Source organism: Equus quagga, chromosome 8, assembly GCF_021613505.1.
Source record: "Equus quagga isolate Etosha38 chromosome 8, UCLA_HA_Equagga_1.0, whole genome shotgun sequence".
Lineage (NCBI taxonomy): Eukaryota > Metazoa > Chordata > Mammalia > Perissodactyla > Equidae > Equus > Equus quagga.
Genome location: NC_060274.1, coordinates 109474262 through 109493320, shown reverse-complemented (window position 1 = coordinate 109493320; position 19059 = coordinate 109474262). Strand labels below are relative to the sequence as shown.

Genomic DNA, 19059 nt, shown 5'->3' with positions numbered 1-19059 from the left:
TGAGTGTACAATTCTACGTTGACTATTTTTTTCCTTTCTGCACTTAAAAAATGTCCCTCTATTGTCTTCTGTTTTGTGTAGTTATTGAAAAGAAGTTCACTCTAATCTTATCTCTCTTCTTCTGCATGTAATATTTCTTTTTTCCTCTGGATGCCTTTGAGATTTTCTCTCAAAACAGAGAAATCTTCAGTTCTCAGCAGATTGACTGTGATGTGTATATAGAGGGATTTTATTTTGATTTTGTTTTGGTTTGGTTGTATTTATGCTGGTTGAGATTCTCTGAGCTTCTTGGACCTGTAGTACTGTCTTTCACTAATTTTGGAAAATTCTTGGCCATTTTATCTTTAAATGTTTCTTTTGCCCTCTCTATCTTCTCCCTAATATTGTCCCACAGTTTTAAAATTCTTTCTTCTGTACTCTCCTCCCCCACCTTTTTCTCTTTGTGTTTCATTTTGCATAATTTCTAATGTTCTATCTTCAAGTTCACATATACTTTCATCAGCAGTGTCTAGTCTACTAATGTGCCTGTTACAATTCTTCATCTTTGATGTTGTACTTTTTTCTCTCTCACATTTCCTTTTTATAGTTTCCATCTTTCTGTCAAAATTCTCCATATGTTCACACATGTTTTATACCTTTTCCAATAGATCTTTCATATATTAATCATAATTATTTAGAAGTTCCTATCTGATAGATCCTTATTGCTGAGATCTGGTTCTGTTAATTGCTTTCTCTCTTAATGATAAGCCTTCCTCTCTCTCTCTCTCTCATGTTTTTCTTTTCTTTTTGTTTTTGTATCGTCATAACATGTTATTGAATGCTGGACATTACATGTAGAAGCCAGCAGAGACTGAGGTAAACAGTGTTTATGAAGAGGCATGCCTCTTCTTCTGTTAGGCTGTTATTGGGTGGGAGTTGAGTTGATCTAGTCAGTAGTTGAGTTGGTTTACGCTTAGTTATTGCTATCATGACCCTCAGTGCACCAGCGAGTGCCATTACCTTGAGTTTAGTGTGGGGAATGGGTTGCTGGAGGGTTTTCCTCAGTATTCCTGCTCTGCCACTGGCTTTCAGCAGTAACTGCACATTTGCACTATCAAGTGGGGTTTCTTTCCGCAATCTTGCTTCCCCCTCAGCAGTAGACTGTTGTTGCTTGCTGCTCATTGCTAGGTTGTGATGGAGGCAGGTGGTGGTCATTGATTCTCGTGGTCCAGTCTCAGTCTCAGGCAAGGCATCTGGGCCTGGGGAGTGGGACCTTCTCAATGTTCCTACCAAACTCTGCCTTATATCTTTGGTGGGCTTTGGGCAGGAGAGAGGTACCTGTTTATCTCCCAGTGGAAGTCTACCTCTGCTTTACATTGGTGCAGGTTCTTGGGCTCAAGAGGTTTCCATGATCTCCCCAACTCTCCCCTCTGCCTTACCGCTGCCCCAGAACAAACAGTTTTTTCTTCTACCCTTTCCCCTGAAGTAATAGATGTCTGCTGGGTTCCTGAGAGTGAGAAGGATAATTTCCTGCCCTCCCCCAGATGCAGACAGTTTTGCTTCTGCCCCACCAACATGACCCTGGGAGCAGGAGGGTCTGCTGCCCCTCCCCTAGAGGCTTAAGGCTGTTTTGCTTTAATGAAAGAAGAGTCAGATGGTATGGGTAGTGATTTGTGCCTGTCCCCAGCGGTAGCCAGTCACTTCCTACAAATCTATGCCCAAGGAGGGCTCTCTCTAGTCTCCTGTCCCGCCCCCAAACTTTCTTTTGAGCACCCAGTGGACACTCATGGAGAAGACCTTGCAAGCAAACATAAACTTCCCTTGTGTCGGGGACTCTGTGTTAGTCAGGGTTCTCCAGAGAAACAGAACCAACATAAATATATATAGATACAGATGTATATTTATATCTAACTAGCTAGCTTGCTAGCTATCCCTCTCTCTCTCTCTAAAGAGAGAGAGAGGAGAGATAGACAGATTTATTTTAAGGAATTGGCTCATGCAGTTATAGAGCCTGGAAAGTCCAAAATCTGCAGGGTAGGCCAGCAGGCTGGAGACCCAGGGAAGATTGCAGCTGGAGTCTAAAGGCAGTCTGCTGGCAGAATTCCCTCTTCCTCAGGGAACCTCAATCTTTTTCTCTTAAAGTCTTCAACTGATTGGATAAGGCCCACCCACATGGTAGAGGGTAAGCTGCTTTATTCAAAGTCTACTGATTTAAATGCTAACCTCATCTAAAAAAATATCTTCACAAGGGACTGGCCTGATGGCCAAGTGGTTAGGTTTGCGTGTTCCACTTCGGCGGCCCGGGGTTTCGCTGGTTGGAATCCTGGGCGCGGACATGGCACCAGTCATCAGGCCATGCTGAGGCAGCATCCCACATGCCACAAATAGAAAGACCCACAACTGAAATATACAACTAAGTACTGGGGGGATTTGGGGAGAAAAAGCAGAAAAAAAGTAAATTGATTTTTTAAAAAAATCTTCTCAGAAACATCTAGAATAGTGTTTGACCAAGTATCTAGATACTGCGCCTAGCCAAGCTGACACATAAAATTAACCAGCATAGGATCACGGTTATTCTAAACTGATCTGCTAGCCCAAACTCAGCCTTTAGAAATCAGTGAAAATTTTAGCTGATTTCTTCTTGCCCACTTCTATAGCAGTCATGTTTTCTCCAGAGCTCGGCCAAACACGAAACAGTTTGTGTGTTCCTTCTCTCCTTGGGCTTGTCACTTCTTAGAATTTAGTTATGTGGCTGCCTTGTGATCTCAGCTCTCTGAAGGATTCAAGAAAACTTGTGATTTTGTAGAGTGTTAATTTTTTTCTTATTGTTGGACAGGAGTGATGTCCCTTGCAGCTTTCTACATCCTAAATGGAAGCAGAAATCCCACTAGCATTTGTTTTTACCATGGGTATTATCTTGATTATTTAAAAACCATGAAGAACAGGAATTGTATTTGCAGAGTCTACCACAGGGGTTGCAAGTTAGCGGCCTGTAGATTTCACATGAAATCCTAGGTTTCTAGATGATTTTGAGAAACGTGAACATCTGACACACTTGATCCGCAGTGACAGGTCTTTTCATGGGGCTTGGGCTCTCCAGCTGTCCCCTGTGCCCAGAGTGACAGAGGTACCTCCCAACACTGACTTCTCCTCCACCCCCTTGGGGCAGACCATTTTGAGACCCAGGTTGGCTCCTCAGAGTTCTCTTGGAACTGGGTCTGTGGCAGAGCATCGTTCTATGTAAATCCCAAGCCAGAAGCAGACCACGGCCTGTGACAACCAAATGCCCTGGGCTTGATCACAGGTGGTAAAGGAAGTCTTGGGGCTCCCTGGAAGGGGACATCATACATCCTTTCTACCACAGGTGCACATCCCACGTGGCTCTCAGAAGTGGCTACAGAACTGCATATGTGGGAATGCCAACCCCATCAGCTAAGCAGCTAGGATGCCAATTTCTTTTGGCAGTTCCAAAGAAATCTGAGAGGTAGGAATTACTCCCCTGGGAGGGGCTGCAGGGATGGTTGAGGTCTTTGGGCCCAGGCCAAGCACTCCAACTCTGGCCTGAGCTGGAGGCAGGCAAGGGCAGCCCTCCACTCAGAGGCTGGTATGCTCTTCCCTAGGCACGTTTCACCACACGTAGAATGACACCAAATTTCTACCAGAACTGCAGGCACTTTATTGCTCTGTGGCTTCACTGCCTCAGATGCAGTTCCGTTCCTGGGAGGCAGGGAAAAGACCCCAGGACCGGACAGGGTTGTGCAAAATTGTCTCCTTAAGCATCTGGAAGTGTATGTCATTTAGAGAATGAAGGCAAATGCAGCTAAGAAAGGGAGCCAAGGCCCATATGCGAGAAGCAACACGATGAGACACGTCTGAGGGGAGAGTGCTGGGCTCTGATCAGGAACCAAGGCTGAGAGCTAAGCGTGAGGAGCTGGATGGCAGGAGGCTGGACCAGAAGATGCATTCAGGAGGAAGGAGGGTCCAGAGGGTTTTAGGCTCAGGAGAGGGCCAGACTCCTTGACACCTAAACGCCTGTGTGGTTCCTGGGGAAGGGAGGCTGAGGGAGGGGGTGACCAGGCACAGGAGCAGCTAACACACTCACTGTCCTTTAGCCAGCCACGCTTACCTAGCTGGGGCTCCCACCAACTCTGCAGAGACTGAAAGCTGTGTGGAACACAGATAGGGTTAAAAAGAAGACATCAAACAAATGGAAGTTCCCGAGAGCACTTCCAACTTCGTGAAAAATAAGATTAATCAGTGGAAGTAGGAACTTTTAAAGAAAAGAATCAGGACTTCTTCTCTTACAGACAAAGCTTGAACCTCTTGGCAATCACGACTCTGATTGCAAGGATCTTACTCAAGCGCCTGGAGAGTCTTTTTACCGCCAAAAAGGGCAGAGCTACAGCACTTCAGTTAGAGGAATCACACAGAATTTAGCCCAGACAAAGGCCATACACAATTTTCAGGCTGAAGTCCGATTCATGTTTTTTGTTTCTTAGGGGGAGAATGTTTTTATTAAAACATATAAAATTAACTTATAGTCACTACAGAAAATCTGCAAAATACACAAAGTCTAAAGAATAAAACAAATATCTGTATTCCATAATCCAGAGATGGTTTACATTTTAAATATTTTTTTCAATTTTTTCAGTGGATACCTGTATTTTTCTCCACACAATTCAGGATTATATTAAATAAAAAATTGTTTCCTATATCAGGAACAGTTCTCCATTGCCCTAATTATTCCTTGAAACATACTTTTTAATGGTTCCATAATATTACTTTTTCTGGGTATGCCACCATTTATTTTAACCATTTTTTAACCGATGATCAATTAGGTTGTTTCAATCTTTTGTCATTTAAATAAGATTCCAGTAAACATCTGTGGGTGTAATTTTTGTGCATCTCTGATTATTTCCATGGGAGAAATTCTCAGAATATTAAGATTTGAGGGCTTCTCAATACCCACACTCTCAAATTATTTTTCAAAATAGTACACTTCTTCATATTCACACTAACAATGGATGAGCATGCTTGTTTCATGAATCATCAGCCAACACTGAACATTATCATTAAAAAAAGAGAGAAAACAAAAATCCCTTTGTCCACTTGTTAGTTGAAAAATGGATCTAGCTGTCTGGTTTTGTATTTCTTTCATTATTAGTTGGATGTTTCTCAGTATGCTTATTGAATGTTTTTCTTCTATGAATTATCTTTTTGTGATGTTTACATATTTTTCATATTAGGAATAAGCACCTTGCTTTAATTTTGATGCAGTTTTGTTATAGCAGGATCCAAAAGGAAACCTAAAGAGAAACTTATGATGTTAAAAGCCTTTTGATTTATAGCTTTAAGCTTTCCAAGGATTCCACTGGGGCAAAATGTGAAAGAAATGGGAGGTGCTTCTAGAGCAGAGTCTGTCAAGGTGTGGCCCTTGGACTCTGTGCATTGGAATTAAGGAGTGGGAGTGGAGGAGCATTATTTAAAGTATAGTTTCCCACATCCCCACACTAGACACACAGAGTCGGCATCTCTGACAGACCCAAGAAACCACATTTCATAATCTCTCTGTATGCTTTATATGCAGCCCAAATTTGACCACCACAATAACTACTGAGGCAAATGGACCTGATATTCCCAGACCCTCTGCAAAAAAAAAACCCAATCATACAGAGACATGAGCTCAAACCCTGAAGAAGGGAAGCTGAGCTTCCAACTCCAGGGGGCTGTTGGGTCTTGTACTTTCTATTCTTTTGATTGCTTGACCTCCACTCTTCTCTTTTTTTTTTTTTTTTTTGAAGATTTTATTTTTCTCCCCAAAGCCCCCCACCCCTGTACACAGTTGTGTATTTTTAGTTGTGGGTCCTTCTATTTGTGGCACGTGGGATGCCACCTCAGCATGGCTTGACAAGCGGTGCCATGTCCGTGCCCAGGATCTCAACCAGCAAAACCCTGGGCAGCCCAAGCGGAGCGTGCAAACTTAACCACTCGGCCACGGGCTGGCCCCAGACCTCCATTATTCTTTAACTTGATTAATGCATTATCACTCATCTACTCAGTCCCCCAAGTTAGAAAAATTATAGACATCCTTGATGCCTTCCTATTGCTTGCACCCCTTCTCTGTTCTCATGTATATAACTGTTTATTTTACCTACAAATGTCTTTAAATTTCTTTTCCTCTCTTTCTCACCACCTTTTAGTTTAGTCCCTCATTATCTCCCTCTCTTCTTTCCCTTCTCCTCTTTACCCATAATCTCTATCATCACCCCACCCCCACACTCCACTGGGTAAGCATACATTCTAAGTATAGTATCTTCTAGATAAACATCCTCCCCACTGTCCCTCTTCCCATTTCTTGCAGCCCCTACTCTTCCTTATTCTAGTGGACGGGTGAGAAACTGGGAACTTTAAAAGGGTTGAAGGACTGGAGAACACTATGGAAGTTAAGACAAATTCAGTAGGCATGAAGCTGCAAGAGACAGCTATGGTCAGTTTAAGATCCTGGAGGTCAAGCAGCTCTGGGTGACAACACGATTCAAGGTATGGCCCTAAGGGTGGGATGCTGAAGTGTCTGAGAGGACAAGGGCATACAAGGCCGTGCTGTTGAATGGCTCATATGCACAGACCCTGAAGTAGCTTCAGATGTATGCCAACATTCACAAGCAGAGAGTACGAACAGCTCAGAGCAACCTTTCTCCATTCCTGGAAAAACAGCTTAGAGCAAAGGACAAAAGGTTACCGTGTTGTTCTCTCATATAAAAGGAAATAATAATTTTAATGGATTTGGTGGGACATTTTAGAGCCAAGGCAAACTGTGTGTGTGATTGTTTTGTAAAGGTGCTAAGACTTCATTTTCAGATCTGGAATAAGAACAGGTGGTGGCTGACGGCAGGAGTCACAATGGTTTCCATGACAACGAGACTGGGTCTTAGTCATCCTCCCATCCTCCACAAAACCTACTGCAGCTTTTCTCATAAGGTGCTTATTAAATATTTGTTAAATGAATGATGAATCACAGAATGGCGTGTGCATTTTCTAATTATGGTGGCCTTTCTCTAGCTAGCTAAAAGCTTTTAAAGCAACAATAATTACTGTATTTGCACATACTTTGCATAATTTGCATATTAACTTAACTTGAAAATAATAAACTACAGCTTCCCCTTCCTGCTGCACAACCCTGTCCCATATCTGTTCCCTGTCGTGGAAGACGTAGCCAGATGTTTGGCTAAAATGGGGTGCTCGATGCCGTATTTCGGCTCCGACATTAGCCAGAAACGCTTTTTTCCCCCGTCCGGCCCCTCCCCCCTCGGACTCTGCGCAGCCGCCCCCGCGCAGGCGCCAGCCGCCCCTCCCCCGCGCCCCTCTTCCCCCGCTCAGCCTGGAGCCTGTCGGCCCCCGAGAGCACAAAAGGCCTCTGCAGCCGGCGTCCCGCGTTGCCCTTGGCAACTGTGGAGCGGCGTCTCGCTCTCCTCTGACCCCGCGATGACACAGTAAACAGAGCCTCCATTGGCTGGTCGGGGCAGGCAGGCCAATCAGAGAAGAGGTTGTAGGGAGGCGGCTGAGCGGGGTTGTGGGGGTAGGAAGCTAGGGCTAGAGGCAACCGGTGAGGCTAGAACCCCGAGCGTGGTCGGTTGGAGCAAATATGTCTGTCCGGAGGCACATTGGGAATCCTGAGGTGAGGGCCAGGTCCGGACCGGCGAGGCGGAGGGGCGGGCGCACCGGAAAAGGCTCCACGTGGGCAGGGAAGAGCAGCCGCGACTTCCGCCGCCCGGAAGGCGGGAAGCGGCCGGCGTGAGGAGGGGTCTAGAGAGGAGAGGAGAGGGGAGGGGGCGGGCGGGACTCGGGGAAGCGGGGCCTGGTCTATTGTCCTCTGGTGACCGGCCACCGTGCCTCACGTGCTTCCTGTACGCCGCCATCTGTCACCGTGAGAAGCGAAGTGCGTAAAGACACAATCCCTTCCCTCAAAGGGCTTACAGTCTAGGAGTGACAGTGACAAAACATGAGTAACATATGAATGAAGCCCCGAACACTGAAGGAACAAAATCAAAAGGAGCCATCGTTTCTGATTACGGGGATACAGGAAGAGCAGGAATAAGCAGACCAAGCCGTTTGGAAAGGATGCAAAATATGACGTTAGTTCTACGCGCTTCCCGGAAGGTCTTTTCACTTTCTTGTCTGTTTCACACCCCCCCCGTGCCCTGCTGCATTTGTGGTCATTTAATTTCAACCAATGTTTATTGGACTCCTACCGTGCAGTAGGGGCTGGAAATACAAAGAGAATAAGACAAGCCCTTTGTCCTTTAATAAATTCAGTCTAGTGAGGGAGACTTCTGAACAGAATTTGAGTACCGGGGGAACAGAATTTGGGGGACAAGATATTAGAAGAGTACAGAGAGAAGAGAACTCAACTGAGGAAGTGAGAGAAGGGTCCTGGAGACGGCCTGAAATGGCAAGGTTGTTGGCAAGGTTGTTAGCCAGGTGAAGCAGCATCCCAGGTGGAGAAGAACTGCGTGAGCGAAGTCAAGGAGGTGCGAGATGTGGGAGTGGACAGGTCCCTGTAGAGAGGCAGGAGTAGAGTCTGGAAGGGCCTTCCGCGCCTGGCTAAAGTTCTTGAACAGGAGTTGCAGATTGTTTCATCTCATGGGGGATGCCTGTGAGCTCTCTTAAGAAAGTTATGAGGCTGAGTTTAGGCTCTGCAGGAAAGCGCCATGTTGGATTATAATCTCTACCATGGAGGTGGGGAGGTAGGCGTGGAGAATGGCAGGTTGATTGCCACGTGTTTCTCTTGCCTGCTGGTCAGATTTTGAGAAACTTTGGGGTTTTAAGTGACAGAGTCACTTGGTTAGTTTTGCGTTTTAGGCAGATGGCTGTAGCCACATGGTGGAGCATGGATTTGCGGAGGCCAGGACTGGGGATAGGGAGATTGGTTAGGTGGTTATTGTGATAGAGACCAGAAGTCAGGCCATGGAACTAGGGACAGAATTGAGAAATATTTAGAGGGTAAAATCATCAAGTCTTCATGATTAGCTTTGAGAAATGAGAGTGTGATGGATGACCTCGGTTCCCAGCTTGGGCTACTGCTTGGTGCTGATGCCATTAATGAGATCAGGAATATGAGAGAAAGAGAAGGAGGAATAGTCTTAGGGGTATGGGGGGGAGGAGCAGGGATGCCCTGTGTGGTTACGTTTGTGCCATAGATGTCCAGCTTACTCTCTTGTTTTAGTGGAACACAATTTCCAGTAGTTTCTTGAGAAAGAGTGCATAAGAAATAAATATTTCTTATGCCTAAAATGTTAGGCATGTCTAAAAATGTTATTATTCTGCCTTCACATTTATTTGCCTGACAATTTAAGTATAGAATTCTTGGTTGGAAATCATCAGCATATTGAAAACGTTGCATTGTGGTCTTCTCGCATCCAGTGTTGCTGGAGAGAAGTCCATTCTGTTCCTTTGTATATGACTTGATTGTTTCTTTCTGGAAGCATAGGATCTTCTCTTTGTCCCCAGTGTTAGGATGTTTCACAAAGATATTTCTTGCTATCAGTCCATTTTCACTCATTTTGGTGGGTAACATAAACTCGTGTCTTTCTGTTCTGTAAAGTTTTTTTTAAGTTATTTTGTCGACTTTCTGCCTCCTATTTTCTCCATTCTCTCTTCCTTGAATTCATTATTCTGATGTTGTTTCTATATGACTGGGTCTCTAATTTTCTTGAATTTTATCTCTTGTTTTCCACATCTTTGTCTTTTTGCTCTCTTTGGGAGATTGTGTTTAACTTTATCTTCCAATCTTTCTATTGAGTTTTTAATTTCTGCCATCAGGTTTTTAATTTTTAAGACCTCTGTTCTGGACTGTGATGTCCTTTAAAAAACTTTTATTTTGGAATAAATATTGATTCACAGGAAGTAGCAAAAATAGTACAAAGTGATCCCATGTACCCTTCACCCAGTTTCCCCCAATGATTATCTTTTACATAAGTATCGTACAATATCAAAACCAGAAAATTAATGTTTGTGCAATATATGTGTATATAGTTCTAGGCTACTTTATCATATGTGTAGATTTAATATAATCAAGATTTGCACATGTATAGATTTACAGTCAAGATACAGAACTATTCCATTACCACAAACATCTCCCTCATGCTACCCCTTCCTAGTCATGTCTTCTTTCCTCCCCTTCACCATCTTAACCCCTGACAACCGCTAACATGTTCTCTATTTCTGTAATTTTGTCATTTTGAGAACGTTACATAAACAGAATCGTACAGTATGTGACCTTTTGAGACTGGCTTTTTTCACTCAGGATAACGTCCCTGAGACACATCCAAGTTGCTGCCTGTAGCAATAGTTCGTTCCTTTTCTTGCTGATTAGTATTCTGTGGTATGTCTAACAGTTTGTCTAGCCGTTCAACTATTGTAGGATGTTTTGGTGGTTTTCTGCTTTGGGCTATTACAAATAAAGACAAGAATGTTGGGATACAGTTCTTTGTATGGACATTAATTTTCATTTCCGGCATACATGCCCAGGAGTGCAGTTGCTGGGTTGTGTGGTAAGTTTACATTTAGTTTTTTTTAGAAACTGCCAAACTATTTTCCAGACTGCCTGTACCATTTTACATTCCCAACACCAGTGTGTGAGAGACCCAGTTTTTGCACATTCTTGGCAACATTTGCTATTGTCAACATTTTTTATTTCAGTTGTTTTAGTAGATGTGTAGTGACCTCTTGTCATGGTCTTAATTTGCATTTCCCTAATGGATATTGAGTTTGAACATCTTACATCTTTTCATGTGCTTATTTGCCATCCATATATCTTCTTTGGTAAAGTATTTCTTTGTGTCTTTTGCCTAATTTCTAATTGGATTTTTTAAATTATTATTATTATTGAGTATTTTTGGGTTTTTTGTGTGGTTTTTTTGGCTTTTGTGGCTGTAAAGATTGATTACTGCCACAGCAGAGATCATTAGGGTTACATTTTGTTTCTTACTGCTTATTGTTTTTCCTGCTGTTTCTGCCTTTATTTTATTCTGTAGTATTTATAAATTGTTATGAATAATATAGGACAGTTTCCTACATCACTGTTTATCATTTTTTTGCATAGATGTGTTTTCCAAAACTTTCTATATATATTTGCATACGTTTGTGCATGTGTGTGTCGAGAGAGAGAGAGAGTGAGAGCGCAGGTGCGCACAAGTTTCATATTTTGGTTTTGTTCTATACAAATGTTACAACATTGTTCATATGGTTCTTTGACTTGTTTTTTTTTCACTTAATATGTCTTGGACATCTTTCCATGTCAGAAGAATATAGCTCAACTTAATTATTTTCTTTTAACTTTTCCCTAAGTACTTGGTATGGTTGTAGAGCAAAAGTTTTTTGTATTTTTTCACTTGTTAAATTTTAATTTTTTGGTAACGGCTTTATTGAGATACAATTTGCATACCATAAGTTCATTCATTTAAAGTGTACAATTCAGTGATTTTAGTATATTCACAGAATTGTGCAATCATCGATACAATCAATTTTAGAACATTTTCATCACCCCAAAAAGAAATCCTGTATCCTTTAGCTGTCACTCCCCAATCTTCCCATTGTCTCCCCTATCCCTCTAACTTCCAGTCTTGGCAACCACTAATCTGCTTCTGTCTCCGTAGATTTGCCTGTTCTCTACATTTCGTATAAACGGAATCATGTGAAATGTGGTCTTTTGTGAATGGCTTCTTTCATTTAGCATAATGTTTTAAAGGTTCATCCATGTTATATCGTGCATCAGTATTTCATTCCTTTTTATTACTGAATAATATTCCTTTGCATAGATATAGCACATTTTATTTATGTGTTCTTTTATTGATGGACATTTGGGTTGTTTCCACTTTGGGGCTATTATGAATGATGCTACTATGGATATTCACGTACAAGTTTTTGGGTGGATGTATGTTTTCATTTCTTTAATGATAGTTTTAAAAGGTCTTTTTTGTCCCTACATAGTCTCTCTTTCCTCCATATTGCTGTTTTTCTTTTGTTTTCTTGATGATGTTTGTATTAGCTTGGGCTGCCAGAACAAAATACCACAGACTGGGTGGCTTAAACAACAGAGACTTATTTCTCGTAGCTTTGGAGGCTGGGAAGTCCAAGATCAAGGTGCTGGCTGATTTAGTTTCTGGTGAGTGCTCCTTCCTGGCTTGCAGATGGCTACTTTCTTGCTTTGTGCTCATATGACCTTTTCTTTCAGTGTGTGCTTGAAGAGACAGAATGAGCTCTTTGCTGTCTTTTTTTATCAGGACACTGATCCTATTGGATTTGTGCCCCACCTTTATGACTTCATTTAACCTTAATTACCTCTAAAGGCCTATCTCCAGTAATAGTCACGTTGGGAGTTAGGGCTTCACTGTACAGATTTTGAGGTGGGACACAATTTAGTTCATAGCAATGTTCTCAAACTTCTTTTAATCCTAAATTGTTAATTTATGTTTTTGAGTAGGAGACCTGAAAACGTGATTGGGGAGCTGGCCCAGTGGTGTAGTAGTTAAGTCTGCACGCCCCACTTCAGCAGCCCAGGGTTCACTGGTTTGGATCCCGAGCGTGGACCTGTGCACCGCTTATCACACCATGCTGTGGCAGGCATCCCTCATATAAAGTAGAGGAAGATGGTTATGGATGTTTGCTTAGGGCCAGTCTTCCTCAAAAAAAAAAAAAGGTGATTGGGATCTCTGTATATGTGAGACAGGCTTGCTGATGGTGAGCTTAATTATAGGAAGATCTCACTGCGCCATGATTTGGAGACTCCCTCTCCCAGAGCTGTGTCTTCAGCTCTTTCCTCTCAGGCTGGTCCTTTTCCCCAGAGAACTCCTCTACTCTCCTGAGAGTAAAAGGCTACTTGAATTTCTGGAGGAATTAAGGCCAGGGGCTAAATCTCAACATTAGTATGCATCACTCAATACCCCTGTTTTCAGTAATGAGATCTCTGCCTTTCCCTGTGTCTGGAGACCCCCTAGTCCAGACACCCTTTCCAGGGAATAAATCTGTACATATCTGCCATGGTGGGGGAGGGGCAGTCACTCAGTGGCACAGAGGGGAGAAGATTGGAGATCCAACTGCTTCTCAGTCAGCCTTCAACTAATCTTCCTTATTTCAGCCTCTGCTTTTACTCCCCACTTCTGGAGATGCCTGGGGCTGTCAATTCCTGAGCCTTTTAAGAATTGTTCTTGGCTTTCCTTTGACTTGCTGAGTCAATCAAGTCATTTTCACTTGTTGATAGGCTTTCTAGACTTCAGAAATCTATTGCTATCACTTCTCCCACTCTGTGTTTTTTGGACCTTATGTTCTCAAAATAATATCCTTTCAATGAGGTTTTATTGAAGTTTTAGAAGAAAGTAAAATTAGTCACATTTGTTCATTATGCTATCTTCACCCAATAGATCATGATCTGTAATTATTTTATTTCCTTGTTTATTTCTGGCATACTCACAGGAGTATAGGATAGGGACATTGTCTGCATTGTCCCACTGCCTGGCACACAATAGTTGTTCCTTAAATCTTTGTTGAATGAGCAAATGAATATATGTCTGAGCTGGGAGGAGAAGTCCAGCTAGAGTTCACTATTTGGAAATCAGAAGCATATAAATGGAATTAAACCTAAGTGTTTGGCCCATAGAGAACCTGTAGATTGAGAAGATGGAATCCTGGGGAAGACAGTGTTTAAGTGGCTGACAGAGGAATGATTCACATGTTGTTGGAGAATCAGGAGAGAGAGATATTACTGAAGACAAGGAAGTGGAAGTGAAGAAAGTGAGGCTATATGGCAGTGTCATATGGTACAGAAAGGTCATGTCAGTTAAAGACTGAAAAGTAGCCATTATATTTGGCAATTAGGGGATCTCTGATGTTGGCTAGCTGCTACAGGAAGCACGGTAGAATGGTGGGGAGTAAGGTACAGATATCCAGTGTTGTTCTTTTTCAAAGAGCTTAGCTAGAAAGTAAAAAGAGTGGGGGTGGCATTCCAATTATATGTTGGTTTGTAATAATCACCCCCCATATTTAGTGCCTTAAAACAACAATAGTCATTTTATTATTGTCTCTCATGGTTCTGGAGGTTGACTAGGCTCAGCTGGGCAGATCTCGCTTGAGATCTGTCACGTGGTTTTGCAGACAGACAGAAGCTGGGGCAGGTGTTATCTTGAAGCCTTCTTTGTTCACCTGTCTGGCCGTTGATAGTCTCTTGGCTTGGACCTCAGCTGGGGCTGTCAGCCATGCCACCTACAAATGGACTTTTCCACATGGCTTGGCCTTCCTCGCAGCATGGTGGCTGGGTTCCAAGAAGAAGTGTCCGAAAAGAACCAGGTGGAAGCCATACTGCCTTTTATGATCTAGCCTCAGAAGTCATATGGTACCACTTCCATCACAGTCGCAGGCCCACCCAGATTCCAGGGGAGGGAATATAGGCCCCAGCCCTCAATGGGAGGAGTGTCAGCCTCACAGTATTTAGTGGGATGGGAAATTCTGTTGTGGCCATCTTAAAAAATACAGTCGGCCACAGGTGGTAGCTGCTGGCAACTTAGGGGCTGCTTCCCTTGCAAACATGGGCCAAGTTTGGTGTTTGAGATCAGTAGCATTGGATCAAATTAAAACTCCCATTTAAAAAAAATGTTCTCCTTTAAAAGACGTATTTTAAATGTGAGATTGCCTTAAATGAGGCTGTTTTTAAAACTGACACCCGCTTGTTTCATTTTGTGGACTCTACGCAAAGGAGATAAGTAGATTCTGAACAAAATGTATAATGGTATATTTTTAATCCTTTAAATGTAAATCTTATTACATATGTTGCCATTTTAATGTGACAACCTTGTGAGTTACGTTTTGAGAGAGGTGGAAAGTCAGAAAAGCTCACTCATTTTTGAATGATTTGTGATTCAGACAATCACACTTATTTTTTTTGGTGATTTCCCTTCAGAAAAATCCCATAGTTGACTTCTCATTCTTCTCCCTTCTTCTCTAATATCCATGTATTCACAAAGTCCAGTTTTTGCATATGTTAGTATTCTGCCAAAATACTGTTTTGATTGTGTGGCTCATGGATCAGTGTTTTTTAGTACCTTGCATTGTTCTCAGGGACTAGGCCAGACCTTCAGTCTACACTCAGAGTTCTCTACTTTGAGCCTCCCTATCCATGTCCAACCTTACAGCACAAGATTCCATATACCCATGCTTCTTAACCCTTTTTGGGTTATAAACCCCTTTGAAAATTTGGTGATAACCAAGGACCCTTTCCCCAGAAAAATGCACATACACTCAAAATTTTGCATACGGTTCCATGGGATGCCTGACCTCCTAAAACCCATCAGTGGACCCCATATTCAGAACCCGTGCCTGAGGGAGGCTGTACAATAGGGTGTGAAAGAGTTTAAGCTCTAAAACCAGACAGCCCAGTTTAAATCCAGGTTCCAGCACTCTTACCAGCTGAGTAACCTCAGGAAGTCACTCTGCCTCTCTGTTCTTCTGTTTCCCAATAGTAGGATGAAGGTAATGTTAGTGTCTACCTCACAGGTGGTTGCGAGGATTAAATGAAATAATGGAGGTGAAATGCTTAGGTGAGTGCCTGAACACATAGTTAAGCACTCAGTAAATGTTAGCAGCGATTACCTTTATTGTTGTTGCACCTTCTCCAGCAAATAGAATGATTTGCTGTTCTTTAAACATGCTTTTTAAAGTGGCTTTGCTGCTCTAATTTCCTCTACTTGGAATACTGTTTCCATCCCTTTTCCCTATCTTTTTATCCACAGACGTTCAACCCTTAAAACACAGCTCCAGTGCCATTTCTTCCGTGAGGTCTCCCTTTATCCCCCGCAGCGTGTGAGCTCTCTCTTTGTTTCAGATTCCTAGAGCCCTCAATGTCTCTCCTGCTCACGAGGCACTAGCATGCACGGTGCATGTTGCTCGGGTCTCAGAACCACCTTTATCCAGTCAGCAGTACTTACTGCTCTCACACTAGTGCAAGGCCATATAGTCGGTACAGAGATCTACAAGGTAGAGCCCTTGTCCCAAGCGCAAGAAGTGGGGAGTGTAAATGGTACAAAGTGCTGTGATAATCCAGGCAGGGAGGAGATTTCCTTCTGACTGGGGCCTCCAGTCTTCCTTGAAGATGCTGGGTCTCAAAAGCTGAGTAGAAGTTAAGTAGCTGGGATGGGGTGGATAGAGAGGGAGGGCATTGTCTTTTGACTCTCCCTAGAGGTGTATGCTCTTAAAGGGCCTTTGGGGTTTTGGGTTGCTCTCAAAGAGGCTGTAATAATACCCACGAACATGAACTTTCTCAACTTCCTCCCTCCTCCTGATGAACTTCATCATGACCACCTATCTTATATGGTTATCTTAAATATGTATCCAAAGCTGAACCTTTCGCCTGGACTCTGAGCCTCATCCTCCCACTCCCTCATTTCTGTGTCTTTCTGCTTCATTTTCAGCCTCTCTTATCTTGCCCATTAGCCTATAAACATCCCCAAATCTCTCCTTTCTTCTAAAACAAAACACAACGAAAACTATTCCTTAGCAACTCCCAAGACAGAAAAAAAGACCATCTGTCTACTATCCTCTTCTTTCCTTCCTCCCCTCTCACACACTCAACCTGCTGTTTTTGCTTCTGCTCCTGTCAACTTATAACCACATCCACCAAGGTCAACAGTGTCCTAGTTTGTTCAACCCAAATTCACTTTTCTGTTGTTCTCTTACTTGACCTGCCTTCTAGTTTGGTTGTTCATATCTGATCTCTTGTTCTCTGGCTTGACAGCATCGATCACTGTGGATCCCTCCCTTCTTCCTGAACCTCTTCTTTGATTTTTATGACCCACTTTCTTCTGGCCTCTTTGGAATCTCATCCATGGCACTTTTCACCACTGAACCTTAAATGTTGGGGTTTTTCTTCTCAGTTTACACACTCTCCAACAGTGATTTTGTCCATTCTCATGGCTTCCCCTGCTGCCTATATGCTCACAACCCCTAAATCTTTTTTTTTCTAGCCCAGATCTTTCTGCTCATCTCCACACCCAAATAGCCAGCTCATCACTTCCATTTTTGGATAACCCACAGATACTTCACACTCAACCTGCCCCAAACAGAACACATCATGTTTTTCAATATATGGTTCTTCAAGTCCCCTTTTTGGGGAATTGTATCACTGTCCTCCCCATTACACCAGTCAATGTTAAATCATACTGATTTTCGTCTTAAAGATTTCTTGAAATTGTCTCTTCCTCCTCATCTCTACTGCCACTTCCTTAGGACCACAGATTCTCTTAGTACAACTGCCTTGTAACTGGTCTTTGTGCCTCCATTATTGACTACGATCTTATTCTGCAGAGTGCTGCCAGAGATCTTTCTAAAACGGAAATATAATCTCATAACTTCTCCTTAAATTTCCTTCCATGACTCCTCATTGTCTACACTAGTGTTTCTCAACTTCAGCACTATTGGCTTTTTGGGCCAGCTAATTCTTTATTGTGGGGGGGCATTCCTGTGATTGTAGGATGTTTAGCAGCATCCCTGGCCTCTACTCACCAGATGTCAGTAGCACCCCCCACCACCCAGTTATGACAACTAAAATGTCTCCAGACATTGATAATTGTCCCTGGGGGGTATTGGGGGGAGCAAAATTCTCCCTGTTTGCAAACCAATGATCTACTGGATAAAATCCAAGTTTCTTAGCATGGATACAAGGCCCTTTATGCTCTGCCCCTGCCTGCCTCTCTGGCTTTATTTGACCCTGTATTGCCCCTTATTGCCCACATCTACCAGTCACCAGGAACCCTGTGGCTCCCACCCACTACTCCTTTAGCTTGACTGACTTTCTTGGCCCTCAGATTTCAGCTTAGAAGTCACCCCTCAGGAAACGGTTCTTGATGCTTAGTCTGGATTAGGTGCCAATCTTACACGTTCCTGTTGCACCTCCTGCTTCCCTCTCCTTGTTCATGTAGTGTGGCATCTGTTCGTTCACTTGTCTTTCTTTCCCAGCATCAGTGAGAGCTGGATGGCAAGGACTGTGTGTGTTTTTTACCTCTGTCCTCAGCACAGTGGCTCACTCCTAGTAGGCACCCAGTAAGTGTTGACTAAATGAATGGTTGGTACTTAATAAGGCTTTGTTGAATGAATGAATAGTCTTCCTTGAAACAGCATCTTTTCTCAGCTCTTTCACTTTCCACCATTCCATCCTGTTTATGTAATTGAAAAAAAAAGCCACTTGGTCAGTAGGTCAAGAAACAATCAGCCCCAAAGCAAGACTTTTCAGGAAAAAAAGTATGGCACTTCCAGAAAATCTATGATCTTCTGCTTAGAGGGGAGCACAAATAGTTTTACATTGTGGTTGGTACTAGAAAGTCAGGAACAAGAAGTTGGATCCAAGTGGGAAAATGGAAAAGAAACTACATTTTTCTACTGTGGCATATGGATTTCTCATTAGTCTATGTAAGGGAAAACCGGGGGCGGGAAGGGCTCAGCCACTGCAGCTGTCCACACTCTCTCCCCCCATCATTCTGCTGCCACTCCACCTGGTCCCCAGAGACACCCTCACTTCTTAGCTATGTTGGCTTAGGTATGGACAAATCCCCTTGGTTCGGCAGAAACTAGCCTGGAATTTTTCAAAAGAAGCTTTGCTAGGAAACTAGCTGGAAAAACAAAACAAAAGTAAAAACAGGAAATAGAATATAGAAATTAGAAAAATACAGAGTGCAAAAAAAGAAGAAAAAGAAAATCGCTTAGCCTAAGATAACTGAATTCTAGTATTAGCTTTTCTTGACCCAATTTATCAGGCTCATGTTTTCCTTGTTTTTTGGTTTACTTTTTTGTTTTGTTTTGCCATGATAGTGTCTTCCTCTGAGGAACTGGTCCTAAAGTCCCCCTTTTCAGTCTCTGAATATTTTCATTCTCTCACTTAAGAACCTTCTCCATCTTCGTCTTGGAAGGAGTTGGAATTGGCATTAGGGTCACGTTCCCGTATAGACAGCAAGTTACTGATCCGATGGAGGAAAGAGCTTTCCATTCTTTCTCTCAGCACAAACTAGCTCAGGCCTTCCACACACACACCTGAGGACCAAT

General features: G+C 42.9%; 1 protein-coding gene across 4 annotated transcripts in view; it reads left to right on the top strand.

Moving 5' to 3' along the window:
• The first annotated feature begins 7551 nt into the window (after positions 1-7551).
• The window catches only part of CEP41 (centrosomal protein 41), a 47951-nt gene continuing 36443 nt past the window's right edge, over positions 7552-19059 (top strand). For 2 of the 4 annotated variants that reach the window (XM_046670178.1, XM_046670176.1), the window contains exon 1: positions 7552-7654. Coding sequence is in view for 1 of the 4 variants with exons in the window: in XM_046670179.1 (XP_046526135.1) it covers positions 7622-7654 (33 nt within the window). In the remaining 3 variants the exon portion in view is untranslated. The remainder of the gene's footprint in view (positions 7655-19059) is intronic. The other 2 variants (XM_046670179.1, XM_046670177.1) reach the window with 2 other exon arrangements.